This window comes from Dipodomys merriami, unplaced genomic scaffold (genome assembly GCF_024711535.1).
Source record: "Dipodomys merriami isolate MVZ:Mamm:240054 unplaced genomic scaffold, mDipMer1.0.p SCAF_27, whole genome shotgun sequence".
In the NCBI taxonomy this organism is placed as follows: domain Eukaryota; kingdom Metazoa; phylum Chordata; class Mammalia; order Rodentia; family Heteromyidae; genus Dipodomys; species Dipodomys merriami.
Window position 1 is genome coordinate 15,116,623 of NW_027204159.1, and position 21,297 is coordinate 15,137,919.

At 36.4% G+C, this 21,297-nt stretch overlaps 1 protein-coding gene across 2 annotated transcripts in view; it reads left to right on the forward strand.

Moving 5' to 3' along the window:
• Positions 1–21,297, forward strand: part of Spink5 (serine peptidase inhibitor Kazal type 5) — an 85,810-nt gene that overhangs the window by 17,361 nt on the left and 47,152 nt on the right. For both annotated transcript variants that reach the window (XM_070036339.1, XM_070036340.1), the window contains exons 5-11: positions 7,325–7,452; positions 9,859–9,922; positions 10,671–10,798; positions 13,465–13,531; positions 16,839–16,966; positions 18,005–18,092; positions 20,585–20,712. In XM_070036339.1, the coding sequence (XP_069892440.1) occupies positions 7,325–7,452; positions 9,859–9,922; positions 10,671–10,798; positions 13,465–13,531; positions 16,839–16,966; positions 18,005–18,092; positions 20,585–20,712 (731 nt within the window). The remainder of the gene's footprint in view (positions 1–7,324; positions 7,453–9,858; positions 9,923–10,670; positions 10,799–13,464; positions 13,532–16,838; positions 16,967–18,004; positions 18,093–20,584; positions 20,713–21,297) is intronic.

The window sequence follows — 21,297 nt, forward strand, 5'->3', positions numbered from 1 at the left end:
CTAGCTACTCAGGAGGCTGAGATCTGAGGATCGCGGTTCAAAGCCAGCCCGGGCAGGAGAGACTGTGAGACTCCTATCTCCAATAAACCACCAGAAACCCGGAAGTGGCGCTGTAGCTCAAGTGGTAGAGCGCTCGCCTTGAGCTGAAGAGCTGAGGGACAGCGCCCAGGCCCAGAGTTCAAGCCCCACAACCGACAAAAAAAAAAAAAAAAAAATTATAAAGTGTTGCTGGGAGATATGGAAGATTTACAGTAATTTTCAACATAACTATGTTTTGGTCAATAACTGATTGAATATACCATGATAATCGTATAAGATGACATCTAAAAGTTCCTATTACCATCTATTCGTGGTGATGCTTGCCTTTAATACCAGAACTTTGGAGATGTAGCCAAGTAAACTGCAAGTTTGTAGGCCATCTCGGGATCCATAATAAGTTCAAAGCATGCTAGGCTACCTAAACAACACAAAACAATAAAATTGCTATTACCTAGTGATGTCATAGACATTACAACAATGTATTATTCACAGCTTTGGGGTCATATTTTTGCAAACAAACTACACTGGCTGTAATATAGAAGCACAAACATACACAATAATGGATGGTTCATAATACTGAGTAAATGAATATCCTACAGGTTTTTACATCCACTTACTTTCTTTTTTTCTAGTTATGGGGCTTGTACTCAGGGTCTGGGTGCTACCCCTGAGCCTCATGTACTCGAGGCTAGTGCTCTACCAGTTAAGCCACTGTGCCACTTCTGGTTTTTGAGTGGTTAAATGGAGATAAGAGTTTCATGGGGACTTTTCATCCTGGGCTTGCTTCGAACCATATTCCTCCGATCTCAGCCTCCTGAGTAGTGAAGATTAGAGGCCTGGCTATAGTTTAACTTTTTATCATTATTTTAGAGTCTCCTCGTTCTAAGTTAAATGTAGAATAGTCTGGACTGTCTAGGTTTGTGTAATTAGACTCTGATGTTCTCAGACTGCTAAAAACATTGTTTAAATAGGGATACAAGTGGACCCATTGCAACAATGAGATGTACAAGATGTCATGTGGAAAAACGAGCTTTACAACTTAGGCGCTGGGGTGGGGGCGGAATGGGAAGGGATGGGAAGGGGAAACAAAGGAGGAGGCAACAATGCTTGATAAGAAATGTACTCATTACCTTGCCCATGTAATTGTAACCCCTCTGTATGGTATTTTCCAATTTAAAAAAACATCTAATGATACATTTCTCAGAAAATAGACCTATCACTGTAAATAGTGAGATAATCTGTTTTCATTAATTGAAAAAGTCAGTATTGAAAAGTCAATATTGAAAAAGTCAATATTGAAAAAAGTCAATTCTTCTACAATCTATAAATGCAAAATACTATCTAGCAAAATCTAGCCAGTTTTTTTTCAAGAACAGAAATGGATCTAGGCTCACTATGTGAATGTCTAGAGCCCTGTTTAATTTATCATGTCCCAATATATTTTTAAACCATCCAGTATGTATATTTATAGATTATAGGCAGATTCTAGTTACCACACATGAGGAAAAACTATGCAATTTATGTTTCTTTGTATCTGGATACTTCACTTAATGTAATTTTTTCCAAGTCTTTCCTACTCCTTAAGAATAGTACAATATCATTCTTCCTGACGGAAGAGTAGGCTTCCATTGTGCATATATATATATATATGTATATATATATATATGATAAATAATGCGGCAATAATATAGTTGTGCTGGTAGCTTTAGTATGGTCTTGTTTGTGATCATTTGGGTAAATGCCCATAAGTGGGATTGCTGGGTCATAGGGAAGCTCTATGTTTAGAGAGATATTCACACAGTAAGACCAAAGGAGCATATCACAAAGGCTGGATAGATAGGTGCATATGATCATGTAAAATAATATTTTATAAAATGAACTCCAAGAAATGGAAATGAGATTTTCATTGTTGCTGCTATTGTTGTCTTTTCCCACACAAAACTTGTATGAATGTTTATGAATATGTGTATGTATATATGAATGCTTATAGCATTATTTTTAACAGTCCAAAGTGAAATTGATTCAAATGTTTAAATATTAACTGGTGAATGGATAAGCCAAATATAAACTGTATTTTGGCAATGAAATTTTATTCAGCAATAAAAGAAAGGTATTACTGACATTTAGGACATAGATGATCCTCAAACAAAAATTGCAAAACATTGCCAGTGTATTTATATGAAATGGACACAAAGAACAAATAATACTAGTGACTCTCTTGAGGATGATGGAAATGTTCTAGAACTGGTTTCTAGTGGTAATTTTACAAATGTATAAATGTAGTAAAAATCACTTAATTTTATACCTAAATCAGATAACTTTATTATATGCTTATTATTGGCTTAATTTTTTTTACTTTTTTGGAGGGTAACTTGTAAATCATTATAATTTGCAAAGCATTCTTCAAACACTTTAGAAAATTAGATTATAAACATTTTTGGGTTTGGTCATTGTAGGGAGAGACTACTAAACTCCATATATCCGGTGGATTAATACTTATTGATCCATTCAACTTTTTCCAATTGAACCACTGTTAACATTTTATATGTTTTCAGCGAGATACTCATTTTCAAATATATTGGCTTACAGATCTAGTATGCAATCATTGGCTTCTAAGCTCATTTTATTCACAGTTTTCAAATTTATTTTTTAATCTTATTTCTCATTTATCAATCACCCTAGAAATCTCTTCTATTAGCTTTTATTTTGTTAATATTTCTATTGCCATTTTCTTCTATGGTATCCTTTCCTGTTTCCTTCTTATTTTATAATGGATTGGCAAATCCATTTTGGATGTTCTTAATTTTTCTGATAAGCACATGTAAAAGATTAATAATCATTAATAATCAGCCATCTCAGGACTCACATGGTGTTTCCATTTTCCATTATTTATCAAACATTCCTTAATTCCTATCTACTCAAAGTTAAGTTATTCAATAATTACCTTATTTAACTTTCGCATGTGTAGACATTTTTTCTTTTCTATTTGGATTCCATGGAATTTGGTTCAGGCAAATAGACCTTATGACATTGATGGCTTAAATTATTTCTTTACCTAGTTAATATTCTACTTATACAAATGCTTCTACTTTTTCTAAGAAAGTGTTTATTTTCCTAGGTGCAATTTTCTATAGAAACCTACTAGAATTTGTGTGTGTGTGTGTGTGTGTGTGTGTGTGTGTGTGTGTGTGTGTGTGTGTGTGTGTGTGTGTATGTCAGTTGTGGGGCCTGAACTCTGGGCACTGCTCAAGGCTAACACTCTACCACTTGAGCCACAGCACCACTTCTGGCTTTTTCTGCTAATGTGGTGCTGAGGAATCAAACCCAGGGCCTCATGTATGCAAGGCAAGCACTTTACTACTGAGCCACCTTCCCAGCCCCCTAGAATAAGATATTTGTAATTTTTTGTTAATACAACAGTTTCTGAGATTTAAAAATATCTCTAACTGTATTTATGTATATAATGCTGTTTTATACTATTTACCATTGGTTTATTGTATAACTAATTTATTAGGTGAAAATATGTCACTATTATACATTTTTCTTGTCTTCCTTTAAATCATTATTGTGTCTTTTATAATTTGTAATACATATTAAACTAATATCTAGTTTTACTATTAATATGACTGTGTTTGCTCTGTCCTATTCATTTTGTCTTTTATATTTTTATCTTGTTTTAACACAGTTATACTTTTTTATTTTAATCTTGTCTTGTGATAAGAATATGGTTAATCTCATTAGAAAATTATCTATGAGCCGGGCACTGGTGGCTCACACCTGTAATCCTAGCTACTCAGGAGGCTGAGATCTGAGGATCATGGTTCAAAACCAGCCCAAGGAAGGAAAGTCTATGAAACTCTTATCTCCAATTAACCACCAGAAAACTGGAAGTGGTGCTGTGGCTCAAGTGGTAGAGTATTAACCTTGAGCTGAAGAACTGAGGGACAGCACTCAGGCCCAGAGTTCAAGCCCCATGACTGGAAAAAGAACACACACACACACAAAAGACCATCTATGTATTTTTAAATTTGTGGATATAATTGTCCATATGTGTTACTTCAGTTATATTATGACATTTTCTGAAGCTTTCATCTGATGTTATCACATTCATTCATTCATTCATTCATTTTTTTACTGTCCTGGAGCTAAACACTGGGCCTGAGTGCTTTCCCTGAGCTCCTTTTGCTCAAAGCTAGAGCTCTACCACTTGAGCCACAGTACCACTTCTGGCTTTTTCTGTGACTAATGGGAGATAAGATTCTCCAGGACTTTCCTGCTGTCAAACCATGATTATCTACCTGCACAAATCTCATTTTTTGTTTTTATATACTTTTACTTTTTACTACTTAAATATTTCAAAAATGCAAATATTCCACTTGGTTCTTTCTTTACAATTTCTCTTTTCTTCTTTTGGTTTTCTTTTTACGGCACAGGGAGCTTTATCCACCACTTGGTATAAGCCATTGCCCGTACTCCCATATTTTTCTTTACTATTTTTGTTTTCTTGTTTCACATTATAGGCATCTGAATTCCAGAAGAACACTTTTACTTTTCGTGAACTATTTTTCGATTTATTCCACCAATTATGATCCCTTGACACTCATTGTTTACTTTAGTATGTTGGATTTCTTAACACTGTTTGAGATGTACAAATATTTTCCTGTAGGATTCCATGATGACTTTAGCTAATGTTTCTGCTCCAGTGGGTGAGCGAATTTTCCAGGCCATGTTTCCTTGAGTAGACTGAGAGGGCAAAGGACAAAGCTTGGTGTTGAGTGTTCTAAAGCCACTACCTTGCCCTCTGGGCTGCTGCCCTGTGATGAGAACAGAAGCCACCTATGAGCTCCCAGTGATCGTCACCATTGGAAGAGGAGTTTGCTGTAGGCTGGGATACACCCACCTCAGGAGCCTGGTGGGGAAGGAGGTGGAGTAGAGAATGTCTGCACCTGCCCTCACCACCGACGGCCTGACCTTTTGCTTCCTTAGCATCTGGCTGCAATACCTGTGACCTAGAATGAGCTTTTGATCTCTGATGGAGGCTAATGGCAGTCGTTGTTCCAAGTTAACTGCTGTGGCCCAAAATAGTCCTATGTTTCCATAGTATCCAGAATGTTTTTCTAATGGGAAGCCAGCCGCGTTTGTGAGTTTTATTTAAGTCCTATTCTCTCTCATGTCAGCACAGCAAACTCTATCACCACCAAACGTCATCTGTGTGCCCGGTACACCCTTCCTTCAGCTCCCTGACATTTGGCTGCTTTTCACTGATCCCATGTCACCTCAAATGTCACCTCATTGAGACACTTCTCTTGCAGATTCACATTTACAATCATCATCAGTCTCAGGCCCTATCATATTACTTGGTTTAGTTTGTACAAAATTTACAGTGTTCTGAAACTGTTGTATGCATGACCTGTTTCTTCCTAGCCGTGTGCAAGTTTTTTAGGAAAACTGTTTTATTTCTGTTGTGTTATTCAATCTTTCTTTTTTGTGTCTGTCCTGAGGCTTGAACTCAGGGCTTGGCTGCTGTCCTTCAGCTTATTTGGCTCAAGGCTTGCACTCTACCACTTGAGCCACAGCTCCACTTCTATCTTTTTGGTAGTTAATTGTCAATAAGAGTCTCATGTACTTCCTTGCCTGAGCTGGTGTTGAACCATGAAACACAAACCACAAACTATAATTCTCAGATCTCAGCTTCCTGAGTAGCTAGGATTACAGGCATGAGCCACCAGCACTTAGTTGCTATGGTAGACTTATAGTGTTGAAATACACCTAAATTCTCACCAACTGTATGAATCTCATTGAATAAATCAGCAAATGAATGACTGAAATAGCATATATGCCTAGAATTTACCTTATTTTTGCAAAAGTGTTTCCTCTTAAATGTATGCTGAGGATATAGCTTTTGTTTGAATTTTAAAATATTTTAAGAGTCTTCCAAGGTAATCACAGATTGAAACATTCACTACAAATTCACGGCCATCCTACTTATATTTCTTATATCTGTGACATGTTACTTCATCACAGGTACAAAATCTAAGTTCTGTATGTATATGATTGAAATATTTTTAATAATTTCAAAATTTTATTTCGCAATGTACTGTCCTACAGGAAAACCTCCAGCTGCCGTCATTTGATTTTAGATAGAAGTTAAGTTCAAGTTCACTGTGTTCTTTACTTAGCTTATGTCACAATAACAATGTTTCATAAGTATTTATTTGATCTTTACCACAAATCTGGAATGTAGGTAGGGTGTGAATTCCCATTTTTCAGATGAGGAAAGTGAGGTGCACGGAGGTAAAATGAGTGGGTGGAGGCTCTGAATTTGAACAATCATCTTCAGTTACCACCTGCTGCAACTTCCTCACCCTACAGGTTTGTCCTGAGCATTTGTCATATCATCAGAGCCAAGATTTTAGAATTTCTCTTGTCATCCCTGAAAGATATGCAATTTTCTTATCTTGATTATCAGTACAGGAAAATATTTCAAATAAGAACAGAAATAAAAGAGATGGTTATATTCTCTAACTAGTATGCATTTATTCACATGTTTCTAGTCCCTTCCAGTTCTGGGAAGTTGGTGAAATCATGCCCATTTTCAAACTAACTTGAAATCTTTAAATATAAAGAAGGTTTGCTACTTACCCAGATCACAGAACTAAGTGACTGGCATAGTTATGGACTCTGAACCCAGGGATTTATGCTTTTAATCGCTACAGTTGTGATTTCTAAAATCTTGCTTTAAATTACTGTGGCAATTTATAGTAATTGAACCATTATTGTCATTTATAGTTTTTACAGAGTTTTCATATCGATTATTGGCAGCTCCTCAGGATGGAGCTGTAAAGTAGGCAGGCAGAATTTGGCAGAGAAACAATGGATTATATTTCAGAGAGGTTGTTTGTTTGTGTAAGTACTGGAGCTTGAACTCAGAGCCTGAGCTCTCTCCCTTAGCTTTTTCCTTCAAAGCTGGTGGTCTTCAACTTGAGCTTTACTTACAGCTTTTTGGTAGTTAATTGGAGATATGAGTTTCACAGACTTTGCTGCTTAGGCTGGCTTTGAACTTGTGTCCTCAGATCTCAGTCTTCTAAGTAGCTAGGATTACAGACAGCCACCAGAAACCAGCTAAAATGTTGAGTTGTGTTTTTGTTTGTTTGTTTGTTTGTTTTTTAACATATATAGTGAGTTCTATTATTCTGAGTTAAAAAGCCAACTTGCTGATGTATGTAAGAAATATTTTTATCGCATATGTTTTGATATGTCTTGATTACGATCCTGTCTCTTGCAGCTGAATTGCAATGAATTCAAGAGAGACAGGAAGGATGGGGATTTCGTCTGCACGGATGCTGCTGCTGCTGTCTGTGGCACGGACGGGAGGACATACCGCAGCCGCTGCGAGCTCTGCGCAGAGAATGCGTGAGTACAGGCCCGAGAAGGTGGTCTCCATGAAGCGTGGCGTCTGACGGGTCACGTAATGGGCTGCATTCCCTCCAGTCACTAAGACAAAGTAGTTATAGGAGCTGGTCATCTATAAGCTATAGATCACTAACTCTAATTCTTTTACTACTCTTGAGAAAAAAGCTTATACAATATTTACAAATTTACATCGTACTTTTGTGTTTGATGTGAGATGATTTCTATGGTCTTTATGAAGTAAACAGGACAGGGACATTTTCTATGCACACACATATGTATACATATATGGATATGCCTATGGATATGCATACACATGGATGTTGTATGCATGCAGAGCTATGTCTTTTCACTATTTATCTATTTATATCCTAGTAGATCCTTAAACAGACTACTTTCCTTAGCAAATGATATGTGTTTTCATCATTTTAAAATAGTCATGATTGAAACTTTTAACACTGAACGATTCCATCTGTTTAAACTTTACCAGTAGATAAAAAAAATCTCATTGTCCTAGATTATGTCCTTGTCTCCACCCTGGGTTATTGATTGTCCTTCACTAACAAAATGCAAACCTGCTTTGCAGGTTTCCTTTGTGACCTCAGTCTTCAATGATATGCCCTTTCATGCTTGAAAATGTAACAACCAATTTTTGAGAAGGCTAGAAAGGTAATAATAGTTATTCTTTGAGGTTCTGGAAGTTTTATTTTTTTTCTTGTAATAAGTATCTTCACCAAAAATAAAACTTCATTAAATCATTTGGGTCCCTCACATGGCTTCATTCCCAATAAACATGCTAAAATTAAGGTTTCAACTCTCATCAAGGGTCAGTATCAAGAACTAGTAAATAGGGCTGGAAGCCTGGCTTAGGTTATAGGGCAGCTGCCTAACAAGCTAAAAGTCCTGAGTTAAACTCTTAGTACAAGAAAGAAAAAGGAAAGAAAGAAAGAAAAAAGAAAAGGAAGGAAGGAAGGAAGGAAGGAAGGAAAAAAGGAAGAGAGGAAGGAAGGAGGAGGGAGGGAGAGAGGGAAGGAAGGAAGGAAACAAAGAAAGAAAAAGAAGATATAAAAAGGACAAAGTTACTGTATATATGTGTGTGTATACTTATATACAAACATAACTATGCCTACAGTATGAATTTTATTTTTACTGTTTGAGGTGGGAAAATCCTGTTAAATCTTTGGCCTAGGAGAAAGTTTCTCTCCCTGAATATTTTTACTTCTACACAGAAGATCATGCCACACACCGGGTGGACTCTCCCATCATATTGAGATATCATTATAATAGATTCCATTATCTGATATACTATAAAAATTATCTTAGTATATACTCATCTCTTCTTTGTATTGTTTAATTGTATTTGTATTTTCATTGTTATATACATGTTATTTTGTAAGCTGCTCTTCTTTTTTACTTTTTTGTTGGTCATGGGGCTTGAACCCGCAGCCTTGGCACTATCCCTGAGCTCTTTTGCTCAAGGTTAGCATTCTAGCACCTATGAGCCACAGTGCCACTTCCAGTTTTCTGGTGGTTAATTAAAGATAAATCTCATGAACTTCCCTGCCTGGGCTGGCTTTGAGCCAGAATCTTTGGATCTCAGCCTCCTGATAGCTAGGATTATAGGCGTGAGCCACCAGCACCCAGCTCAGCTACTGTTTTAGAAAATAGGAAATGCTTATACTTATGCCTCTGTGTTTTTGGATGTTCCTTCAAGCTTTCCAGACTGAATAAAACTAATTTAAATCAGGACGTTAGGTAGCTTTCATAGAAATAACATAGTGGCAGTATGATTCAAATGAAAGTGGTATTATAATTCAAGCTTGAATTTGTTTATTTAAATAAAATGACAACAAAGTTCCTGGAGGACTTTAGGCATCTGGTTATCAGATCTGCTTTCGCCCATCTTCTCATGTGAACTGCCGCCCTAGACACTGGGAGCAGAAATACTTCTGGAAATCATATTTTTATGTCAGAATCTTATTAGTCCTATATTTATTTGACTCCTACTTCTAAACATACGATCTCATTGAAAAAGAAAATATTGGAGAAAAGTGCTAGTGCCTATGCCTATAATCCTAGCCACTCAGGAGACTGAGGTCAGAGAGTAGTGGTTCAAAGCCAGCGGGGGCAGGAAAGTCCATGAAACTCTTTATCTCCGATTAACCCCCACCGGAAGTGGGGCTGTGGCTCAAAATAGTAGAGTACTAGCCTTGAGTAAAACAAACTCAGCGACAGCTCCTAGGCCCTGAATTCAAACCTCACAAATGACAAAAAAAACAACATAAGAAATAATGGAATAGAACACTTTTTACAAGAGAAAAGTACAAATCACAATACAATTAGAAGATAGTCATAATGTTGGAGAGTCCCACCATACTAATTTGGGGGTCTAATAACCTTTGTTTCTAGAAAATCCAGGTCCCAAGTTGACATAAAACATGAAGGCAACTGTGAGAAAAGTGGCCCAGAGCAGGTGAGAATGTGTGCTAACTATCAAGGTAGGTAATACTGGGGCTTACTGCAAAGAGAAAGCAAGTGTTCTACTCTCTTCTTAGATGGGTTGCTTTCAAGAGACTAATTCTTGCCTTACAGACCAAATATTACCTGTTAATGTGAAAAAGCAATGGATAGTTCCTGAATCTAGAACAAGATAACACTGCTGGCCAGATCTGTTAGCTCTAATTCTGCTTTTTATTAACATAAAGGAAGCTTACAGGAAACAGCATGTGTTAGTGAAAAGTCACTAGACATAAATAATTATTGAATCTGAGACCCTAGCATTGTCGCTTAATGTCAGACAGGCAAATTACCTAATTGAAATGAGACTTAGAATAAAAGGCTACTTGGGCTTCTGTGAGCCGTGTTGGTAGGGAATCGAAGGCTCTCACGCACATCACACTTTGACGTTCTCTAGCTGGACAGCATTCTGATTACCAGGGTTTGATACCCTTGCTTTATGATCTTTCACTAGTTTAAATAGCTCTTTATCTGCATCCTGTAGGATATTGTGAGCATACTGAAGGCAAGGAGCGTGATCCACCTGAGATCTAGCTCCATTATTTATTCTTACCAAATAAAAGAGGTCTGTGCTTAAGCCTCTGAATTCTGCCATCCTCACTAAGCTGTTTTTGTACTACCCTTGTGGTGACAGAGGAAGCAAGGTCTTTAAAATGTCTGAAAATGGTATCAGTAGAGATCAAGTTCCTTTTTCTGCTCTTCAGGATGTGTGTAGTGCCTTTCGAGCCTACGTGAAGGATGGAAGGCTTGGCTGCACAAGAGAAAATGATCCAATTCTTGGTCCTGATGGGAGAACTCATGGCAATAAGTGTGCAATGTGTGCTGAGCTCTTGTAAGTATCATCATACCTCATGCACCAATGTACTCCTTTCCTGAGAAACCCTTTGTGGAGATAGCAAGTCCTTTTCGTGAAGCTTTAGAATATGCAATAGGCCATGCTCCCAGAGTAACTTCTTTTCTCTGTGTCATCTATAGAAATTTCTGAAAAGGAGTGGAGAGATAGTTAGGCTATTATTAGACCAGAAACTTCACTTCTAAAATAATACCTTAAAAGATCTTAGTGCTTAATGATGCATCATATTTCAAAAATTAGCGAGTCCTTCCTTCTGCAATAATAATCTCGGACAGTCGTTTGACATGCCTTGTTTCATTTGGGAATATAGAGATACACTTACTGGATAACAATAGTTACATTTAAAATAAAATTAATAATGATACTGGAATGCATCTGAGTTTATTCTTTGTGTTAGGGTGGATGATTTGAAAGGGAAGAGATATTGGGTTAATCCTCCTGTAATGCTTGTTTCCGGCTGAGGCACTAAAGACCCAGATATGAGTAAGAAGTAATTAGACTTCTATAGTCTATCTTCTAAACAAGGTAGAGTCTCCAGTCTTGTGGCAGCAAGACCTTACAGTGCTATATTACATCTCTGAATCTTTAAAATCGGAACAGAGAAAAATATGCCAGATTAATAAACTTCACACCTGTGTTTGAAAATCAATTAGATGTAGAAGCCAGGGGCAGGTTATATCAAGTTCACATGACAGTGATTATGACTGGCTTTCAGACAGGAAATCAACAGGATTTCCAGTTGGTGACTAATGAGACACGAGGTGAAATGTGCAAACCTGCCCTGAATCCTGTGGTTTTCAGGTCCTTTTCATGCCGTAGCTATAAATGATATTCATACTTAAACCTTTGAAGTGAAGCAACAAAGTCATTATCCGTTATTACTACTTGGATTCCTTTCCAACCATGTGTTAACATTTATGCTTTACAATTCACTATACCTCTCTAATTCATCATTGTAAACATAATAGTGAAAAAGAAAAATAATATGGAAACGAAATTGGTGGTCACAAGTATTAACCAATTGGATTTTAAAAATCCACTTCAATTTTTTTTAAATCTCTCAAATCAACTCTTTCTAGTATTGTTACCTTTAGGTTGGAATTTCAATCATCATTTCTAAACTTTTTGTTTCTTCAGTCATAGAACTGAGAAAGCAATGCTTGTCTCCAGGTTGAGATTATAACTAGAAAACAGGTATGAAAAGGTTTTGAAGCTCAATTCAAATTTAGCTCTTATTAAAAGCCATGATTTTACATGAAGGCAAAAAAACCTCTACAGGGTTTGGAAAGCTAACCATGTGGGTTTGGGTAGCAATACCTCAAAGGATCAGTTTGGTTTCACCTTGTTATGGCATTATTTCAAACTCTTGGTTCTGCCTGTTAAAGGGAATTTTCCTGACAACCTCCTGTTTTGTCACTCCAGGTGGCACACCCATCCAGTTCTGCCAAACAAAGCTTATAATTGACTGCCAATGAGTCAGTTTCACACCCTTCCTTATCTTTGGCAATTTCTCCAGCACAGGCATTCAAGACAGGGTAGTTCTTGTCCCTTATAAGTGGATCAATTTCAACAAGTTATGGCACAGGATATTCAAGTGATGAGCATGGGTGGACACAGAAAAAATGATTGAGCACAAACTGACCAGCTTTTTACTTTTAAAACTTCTTATTGTAAAGGTGATGTACAGAGGGGTTATAGTTACACAAGTCAGGTAAACAGTATATTTCTTTTTGAACAATGTCACCCCTGCCCTCACTCTCTCCCAGTTTTTCCCTACTGACCCCACCCATAACTTATATAGTTAATTTTCAACATAGTGTCTAGTAAGTACCACTGCTGTATTTGTTCACTTTTTGTTCCCCATTTCTATGCCCTCTCTTACCTTCCTAAAGACAGATAAACTAACAAGATAAAATGAAAAGAAAATAAAAACAGCAACAAGGGGGGAAAAAAACTCTTTTTTCCATTTCTTGGAGTTCATTTTGATAAATAGTATTTTATATGATCTGGTGGGCATAGGCATTGTGCCTTCCTGATCCTCTCATAAGAATATCTTCCTTTAGTCTCACTTGGTATGAATGCCTAGAGACCTATATCCTATCCCAGAGTTTTTTTTAACCATCCAGTGTGTTTACTTGTAGATTTATAAGCATATTCTAGCTACCACAAATGAGGGAAAATGTGCATCCTCTGTTACTCTGGATCTGGCTTACTTCATTTCGACTTTCTCCAAGTCTTTCCATTTCCTTATGAATGGTGCAATATTATTCTTACAGATGAATAAGTAGAATTCCATTGTGTATATACACCATATTTTTTTGATCTATTTGTTCAGTGAAGGGCATCTGGAGTGATTCCAAATCTTGGCTCTGCTGCAAGGAACATGGTTGTGCTGGTAGCTTTAGCATGGCCTTGTTTATGTTCTATTGGATACATGCCCAGGAGTGGAATTGCTGGATCATAGGGAAGCTCTGTTTAGTCTTTTGAGGAACCTACATACTGCCTTGGAGTGGTTAAAAAAGTTATACTCCCAGAAATACTGTAATAGAGTTCCTTTTTGGCCACATCTCCTTCAGCATTAGTTATTATTAGTATTCTTGATAATGGCCATTCTCCTCTTCAATACAGTACCATGTTTTTAACAGCATAAAAGAAGCTGAAGAAATTGCCAAACAAGAAGGTGGAAACAGAATTCGACGAGATGCTGAAAGGGTAAATAACTCATTAACACAATTTTTTGGGGGGGGAGAGAGAGAGAGAAAGAGAGAGAGAGAGAGTGTACCATGGACTTGAATTCAGGGCCTGAGTGCTTTCCCTTAGCTTTTTTGCTCAAAGTTGCCACTCCACCACTTGAACCACAGCTCCACTTCTGGCTTTTAGTGGTTAATTAGAGATAAGAGTCTCATGAACTTTACTGTCTAGGCTAGCTTAAAACTCCAATCCTCAGATCTCTGCCTTCTGAGTAGCCAGGATTATAAGCATAAGCCACTAGTGCCTGTTTTAAAATTTGATTCTTGTAGCCATAACATTAACAAAATTATGTTGATGGCTTTTGCAATCATACAATAAACATGAACTTTTTCACCACATGTATTTAAAAATATTAAAAGTCTTCAAATTTACTATTTGTTTATCATAATAGATTAATCATTAGGTATAGATTTAACACCCCATTTCTCATATAAGGATGAAAACATGCAATTTCCAACCTTGACTCCTCACTTTACCCCAAAAGGACACATAAGAGAATGTGTGTACTCACAAAATTCTAATTCTGATCAGACTTCTCTCTAATATAGTGTAATCTAAGTTGCTTTGGATATCTTTAAAAATTGCAACATTACATAAATTACATGGGAATAATTTTAAAATAAATTTCAGGTTTGTTAAATAGTATATACATTGATTCATTTTATATAAAACTCTATTTGACAATTGGAGCTTATGGCAGACACTTCTAATCCTACCTATCCAAGAAGCTGAGATTTGAAGATTGTGGTACAATCCAGCCAAGGCAGGAATGTTCATGAGACTTTCCTTTCCAATTAACCAGTAAAAGGCCACCAGTGGAGGCATGGTTCAAATGGCAGAACACCAGCCTCAAGTAAAAGCTAAGGGAGAGCACGATGCTCTGAGTTCAGCCCCTACTACCATAATCAACATTGCAAGAAAAAGCTCATTTGACTAAATTGGAGTTACTCATTTTTTCATATAGATATTACTTTCAGTGAAATTTGCATAATAAAGATCTTGGTTCATCTTGAATGAAGACAGCATACCTTGAGATGATGTTTTTCAAAATAATGCTGCTTTTTCCAAATTATTTGATAATATAATTTTTCAGTTCACTATAAAAAGTTATTCCCTTTTGATAATTAAATATGCACTGTACAATAAGCTCACCAGCTGGGCTTCTTAAGCCTCCAAGGTTATTAAACTCTATCTTCATTGGGAAGACAATAACCACTGCCCTAAATAGCTAGGCTTCTGTTGAGAAGTCCAGACACCTGTCACACTGTGGGTGTGTGAGACTGATGAGTCATGTCCTCTCTGGACCTCAGAGTTTTTCTCAACAAAGCAGATTGGATAAATTACCTCAATTGTGCCTTCCTGGTGGACTGCAATTCTATGTATATTGATTGTATTGTATTAATATATGACTTTTGTGGATTGTAGGCTCAATTTTTGTTCATCAAGAGCTGACCTTCCATATCATAATGCTGCTTAATGTAGTTGAGCTCCCAGTAGCTCCTAGTAGCAGTCTGAGATCAAATTTAGATAAATCAGATGGCTTGGAATCTCTGTAGCTTATTGAAAAATGGCCAAGCATTAAAAATGTGATTCTTTTGTGGTAATTCATAAATTTCATTCTAAAGCCACTAGGTCATGCTGTGATAATGAACATCTGTTAGTGGACAACCACAACAGGTTGTTTTCTTTTCCTTGGATTATCAGGGCCATCTTGGCCTCTTCCTCTCTGTGGCTGGATCATTAGGCATCATTGTGTTGAATAGCACTTCTTTACAGTGATGGCTCAATACATGCCCTGTAATTAACCTGTCAGTGAGCTGCTTACAAAAGTGCTACTTCACAATCTTTTTGCATGAATCACAGCATATGTACTGAAATTATCATTCTTTCTATTATGGGAATCATTGAGCATGAATTTTATTAGCATGCTATGATTATCAGGTAACTATTTTCTGAATAGTATTCTTAGATTGGTATCCCCAAGAACTTTGGAGCATATCCATGACTCCTCCAGAAACTGGTATCTTCTTAATAGTAAGCAATAAAAACTTTACTTAGAAGCATCTTAATGAAATTAGAATTTCAGAAAAAAATCAGGAAATACATATCTAGAAAAGATCACAATGGGCACCTATTCTAAAAGGTCCACTATGTCGTCGTGAAATAGATTCCAAAGTTCAGAACTACAAAGGAATCAGAGCTATGTCTAACTGCCTCCCATCCACATGCTAGCCTCACGTTTTATTGGGTGAAATAGAAACATGAACTCACACAGTAGCAGGAGATTATTTTTAGTTTATGATATAATAACATATGCTGTCACAACATATGTTTAGACTAATTTGGGTTTTTTTGGCGAAGTTTAGTCTTCATCAAATAGCAAAAATTTCCAAACAAAAAGCCTTGAACCAAATCATGAAGAAATCTGGAAATAAACATCTCTTTTAAATAATGTAATTTCTTTGCATTCACAACCTGTCAAAGGTAAAACAGAAGACTTAGCTTCAGGGGCTAGGAAGGTGGCTCAGTAGTAGAGTGCTTGCCTTGCATGCATGAGGCCCTGAGCTCAATTCCTCAGAACCACATAAGCAGAAAAAGCCAGATTTGACACTGTGGCTCAAGTGGTAGAGGACTAGCCTTGAGCTGAAGAGCTGAGGGACAGCACCCAGGCCCAGAGGTCAGACCCCATCACTGGCAAAAAGAAAAAAAAAAAAGGCTTTGATTCACTTTCTCTGAGGTTTTCACTTGTTTTGCTAGAAATGAACATAGGCAAAGCAATTCAAATACACTTAGTGTTTGTTGGGTGTCATCCTATTTTATTTCCTTGCAAATGAAGCTGGGATGTTCTTGACTTGACTTGATCCATATTTAAACTGAAACTTCTTATTTTGTTTTGTATCTGCTCACTGGCAACTTCAAGAGAGATGCATCTTGGTTGCTATAGTATGTGTGTCTGTGTTTGGAACCTTACAAAAGGTTCATTTTTATTTTCATTGAAAGTTATCAAGATTTATCTAGTTCTGGTTTTAGAAAATACTTGTTCAATCACATTGCAACGTTCTCACATTTTCTCAAATACACCACAAAGCAGCTTGCAAGTAACAAGTAATTTGACAAAATAATGACTTTTATATTAATTCTCATTACTATACTCTCACCTTTACCAATGCTTCCAGACATATTGTTTTATGATTAAAAATCTACCATATAAAGTTTAAACACCAAAAACTAGGAAAATGGGGCACATAATTGCTTCTGTGTTTTAAAGGAACTTTGCAAGGAATTTGAAGGACAAGTGAGGAGTGGAAAACTCTTTTGTACCCGGGAGAGTGACCCAGTCCGTGGCCCTGATGGCAGAATGCATGACAACAAGTGTGCCCTGTGTGCTGAGATATTGTGAGTACAGATGTGATTTCTTCTCAGTTACTGACAAGGTATCAGAGGAGATTGAACAAATTAATGACCAAGAGTATCACTGCATGGAAATCTTTGTCATTCATAATTATTGAGTTTTATTTCCTCACAAACCCTCCCGTCCTTCTTACCATCCAGTAAGTGTGCAATATGTTGACCATTCATCTCTAAGTACAAATGGATTCCATTTTTTAATTGGAAGGCTGGCTTGCAGAATACTTCTCAACATTTCTCAACCCTCAAGTGGTAAAGAAAGTCACAGGTTCAAGTGGTAGAGCACTAGCCTTGAGTGGAAAAAAAATCTACAGGCCCAACCCCTGAGTTCAGTCCCCAGGCATATACAAAAAAATGAATGCTGTCCTTGAATCAGATCTCCTAACTGACTAATTGAAAATCAGTCCTCATAATCCTTTGCCTTCTTAAGAAAGGTAGGATTTGTGGGCGCCGGTGGCTCATGCCTGTAATCCTAGCTACTCAGGAGACAGATCTGAGCACCGTGGTTCAAAGCCAGCCCAGGCAGGAAAGTCCTTGAGACTCTTATCTCCAATAAACCACTAGAAAATTGGAAGTGGTGCTGTGGCTCAAGTGGTAGAGCACTCGCCTTGAGCTGAAGAGCACAAGGACAGCACCCAAGCCCAGAGTTCAAGCCCCACGACTGACAAAAAGAAAAAAAAGGTAGTTAAAAGCCATGGAAATAAGAAACATCATTGTGGGGGAATGACATATCAGACACATATAAGTTTGGGAAAGGGGAGCATCCCACAAGATATGAATTATTGCATTTATAGGAGATATAGCAGACAGAATTCCTTAATACTCCCTTCCAGGTCCATTGATCCCAGAAATTCTTTCATTCTTATTGTCATACCACACACATACCTATATGTATATATGTGCATATACAAATGTATACATATGTGCAAAATGATCAATGAAAGGGCATCGGAAAAACTTAATGAATAATTTTCATTATGAAGATTTGAAACACTTCTAACTCCTTTATTTTTTTTCTCGCTCCAGCATGCGCCAGTTTTCAGAGGAAAAAAATCAAGCAGATCAAAACGTGACAAAGGATGAAGAAAAAATGAAAGTTAGAAGAGAAACTGAGGTCAGGATTTTGATTGATTGATTTAGCTATGACTTCTGGGGAGGGTAGGAGCAGGAATGTAAGCATGTAAGCACATTACTCTATTATACTCTGGTATGCATTTTCAACATTGTTTGCTATTGTATGCTAATATTTTTATACTAATAGCTTTTATGGAATTAATTTTGTTATTGTTATACCTTATATATAACTTATATAACTACATATTGCTATAACTTATAGATATATAAATTATATGTCAAATAAATTATGATGGTGCAATTTCTAGCTATTTTTGGAAGAAACTAATCAAGTTTAGTAAAATAATTTTACATTCTTAAATAAAAGTTATATATATATATATATATATATATATACATCAAAAAATTATCTGAATTTAAAATTTGACAAAAGCTCTTCCTTCTATTGGGGAAATATTCATTTTAAAAGCATATCAATGTAGAGGTCTAAAACAGCAAAGTAGAGGTTTCAGTATACTTTCTTTAAAACATACTGTGTTCTAATTTCTAGACATCTCTTTACTCATCACCTTCCTGTTTTTCTATTGCTACCATCTTATCTGAAGCCCTAAGAGTTTTCCTTTGCATTGATACATTAGACCTTATATGGCCTTGATACCCTTAGTCTGTATTTTCCTGGATACACAAGACCATTTCCATTTCCTTACAAATGAGGCATATACACTACATTTTATTTCTGCATATTATCATATACAATGACGCTTATCAAAATAAACTCCAAGAAATGGAAACAGGAGAACTTTTTAATTTTTTAATTTTATTTTATTGTAAAGAGGGTTTACAGAGGGGTTACACTTACATGAGTTAGGTAATGAGAACATTTTTTATCAAGCATTTTTACCCCCTCCTTTATTTTTCTTCTACTATCCCTTTCCTCCTCCATCTCTCCCACTTCTCCCCAAAGCAAGTTATAAAGTCCATTTCCAACATAATGTCTTGTGAGGATCATTGTTGCAATGGGTCATCCTATGTCCCTGAAACAGGAGATTTTTTTTTATTGTACTGTTTGCAGTTCTTTCCCCACCCCTTCTTTCACTGTATTTGATTCCTGTACCCTTTGTCTTGTATATAAAATTTATCTGATTTGGGGAAGGGGGAGGAGGAGAGGAAAGGGAAGTGGTAGGACAAAGGGTGAGCCAGTTCAGTAGTGAAACTCACTAGACACTATGTTGGAAATGAACTATACAATTTGGAGGGGAAAGAGGTCAAGAGGGGAAAAACTGGGAGAAAATGGGGGAGGGGTGACACTGTTTAAAAGAAAATGTACTCATTACCATCGGGTAATGAGTACTTATGTAATGGTAACCGCTCTGTATATACCTTTATAATAAACTTAAAAAAATAAAAGAATAGTTGGTATTTTATGAGTTCATGATATCATGAAATTCCAATATATACTACAATACATTTGAACCATTTTACTTGATAGAAAAATCCTGTGTAACTTGCCTCTGACAAATATCCAGGCTTTTATAATGCACAGCTTACCTTTTACAAGGTAGCTACTCACCCCATTTGCCTCCCTTCTGCTTCCATGTAACTCCATTTTACCATTTGCACCTTATTTTCAACTTCTTTCTTTCTCTTTACCATAGGTTAACAAGTTCATCAAACTTTAGTACCTAAAAGTGTCTCAGCTATTCTTTCTCTTTCATTTCCAACCCTTTCCTCCCTCTTTTCTTCCCTCCTTTCTTTTTTCCCTTCCTTCCTGTTCTTCTTGTATAATCTAAAATCATAATTTAACATCAATTTCTGTTCCCTCAATCCATCCACAGATCTGGCTAGCAATCTACTGTAAATATTTACCAAGTTCACATTTTGTAGGAATAAAATCTAAAATTCTTTTTTACAGCTTAGTTCTGGATTTGATTTCTTTTTAAGGTCTTTTTTAACCATTTTAAAATCATTCTATTTACCCCAATTATTCTTAAGACACTCTGTTAATGGAAGTGTTGGATAATCTTGAGCAAATGTGCTATTAATGCCTCTATGATTTTGTATGACCGAATCCTTCTTGATGGATATGTTTTGCTACTTTGTACTCTTGTATACATCCTAAACACAGTCCTCAAGTCAGAATCAAGACAGAACTTCAAGTCATAAGTTTTTTGGAATTTTCATAAATCATTTCTTACTTTGTACAAGTTAACACTTATTTTAGATCTGATTACAGCCCTTAGCTTTGTGTAATATAACTATTTACTCTTTCTAGTTGGTTCATAAAAGACCTATGCAACTTTCCTACTTATATTTTTTAATTTAATATATTTATTCAATATGTTAGTGGGTAAATATTACAAAGATGATCATTACTAATTTTTAATGGCCCTACCTCTTAAAAGTTTCATTTTTTTAACTTTCATTTTTTTACCCTTAACTCCTCTTTAGCATGTTTGTTGGGAAGTCAAATGGTCAAATTTACAAATAGAGAATGAAGACCTATGCCTGAACTCTCCCATTTTCATTTTTTAGAAGCTCTGCAGTGAATTCCAAGATCGTGCAAAGAACGGAATTCTTTTCTGCACCAGAGAAAATGACCCTGTTCTTGGTCCTGATGGCAAAATGCATGGCAACACGTGCTCTATGTGTCAAGCCTTCTTGTGAGTATGGAGTGTTAGGACATCAAGGAAAGAAGAGAACTTGCAGGTAGATGCTAGCTTGTTACATCGATGAAGAAACTGGCTCAAAATAAAAAAGGCAGTTGAATTGAATCCATGATGTAGAGGCAGTTAGAGTAAGTGTGCAGAATCACATGTTTTAAAACAACTTGCTTTCTCCCTTCCCCTCCCCAAATTATATCAGCATCAAATACAGTGAAAACAGGGGTTATACTGTGGGGAAGGGACATACAAAGCAACAAAAAAAAATGATGTGGTACTTTATAAATATGTTAGAAACAGTAGCAAGAAAGAAAAAAAAACACTTGTGTACCTTTGGGGGGTTCATTTCGCCTAAGATCATCTTATCTGACTTTTTCTGCTTGTCTCAGACGTATACTAGTTATTGCAAATAAGGGAACCCATGGAACCTATGTTTCTTTGGGCCTGGCTTACTTCACTTAATATAATTTTTTCCAAGTCTTTCCATTTCCTAACAAATAGAGCGATGTCATTCTTTCTGAAGAAGACATAGAATTCCCAAATATATATAGATATAGATATAGATATATAGATATAGATATAGAT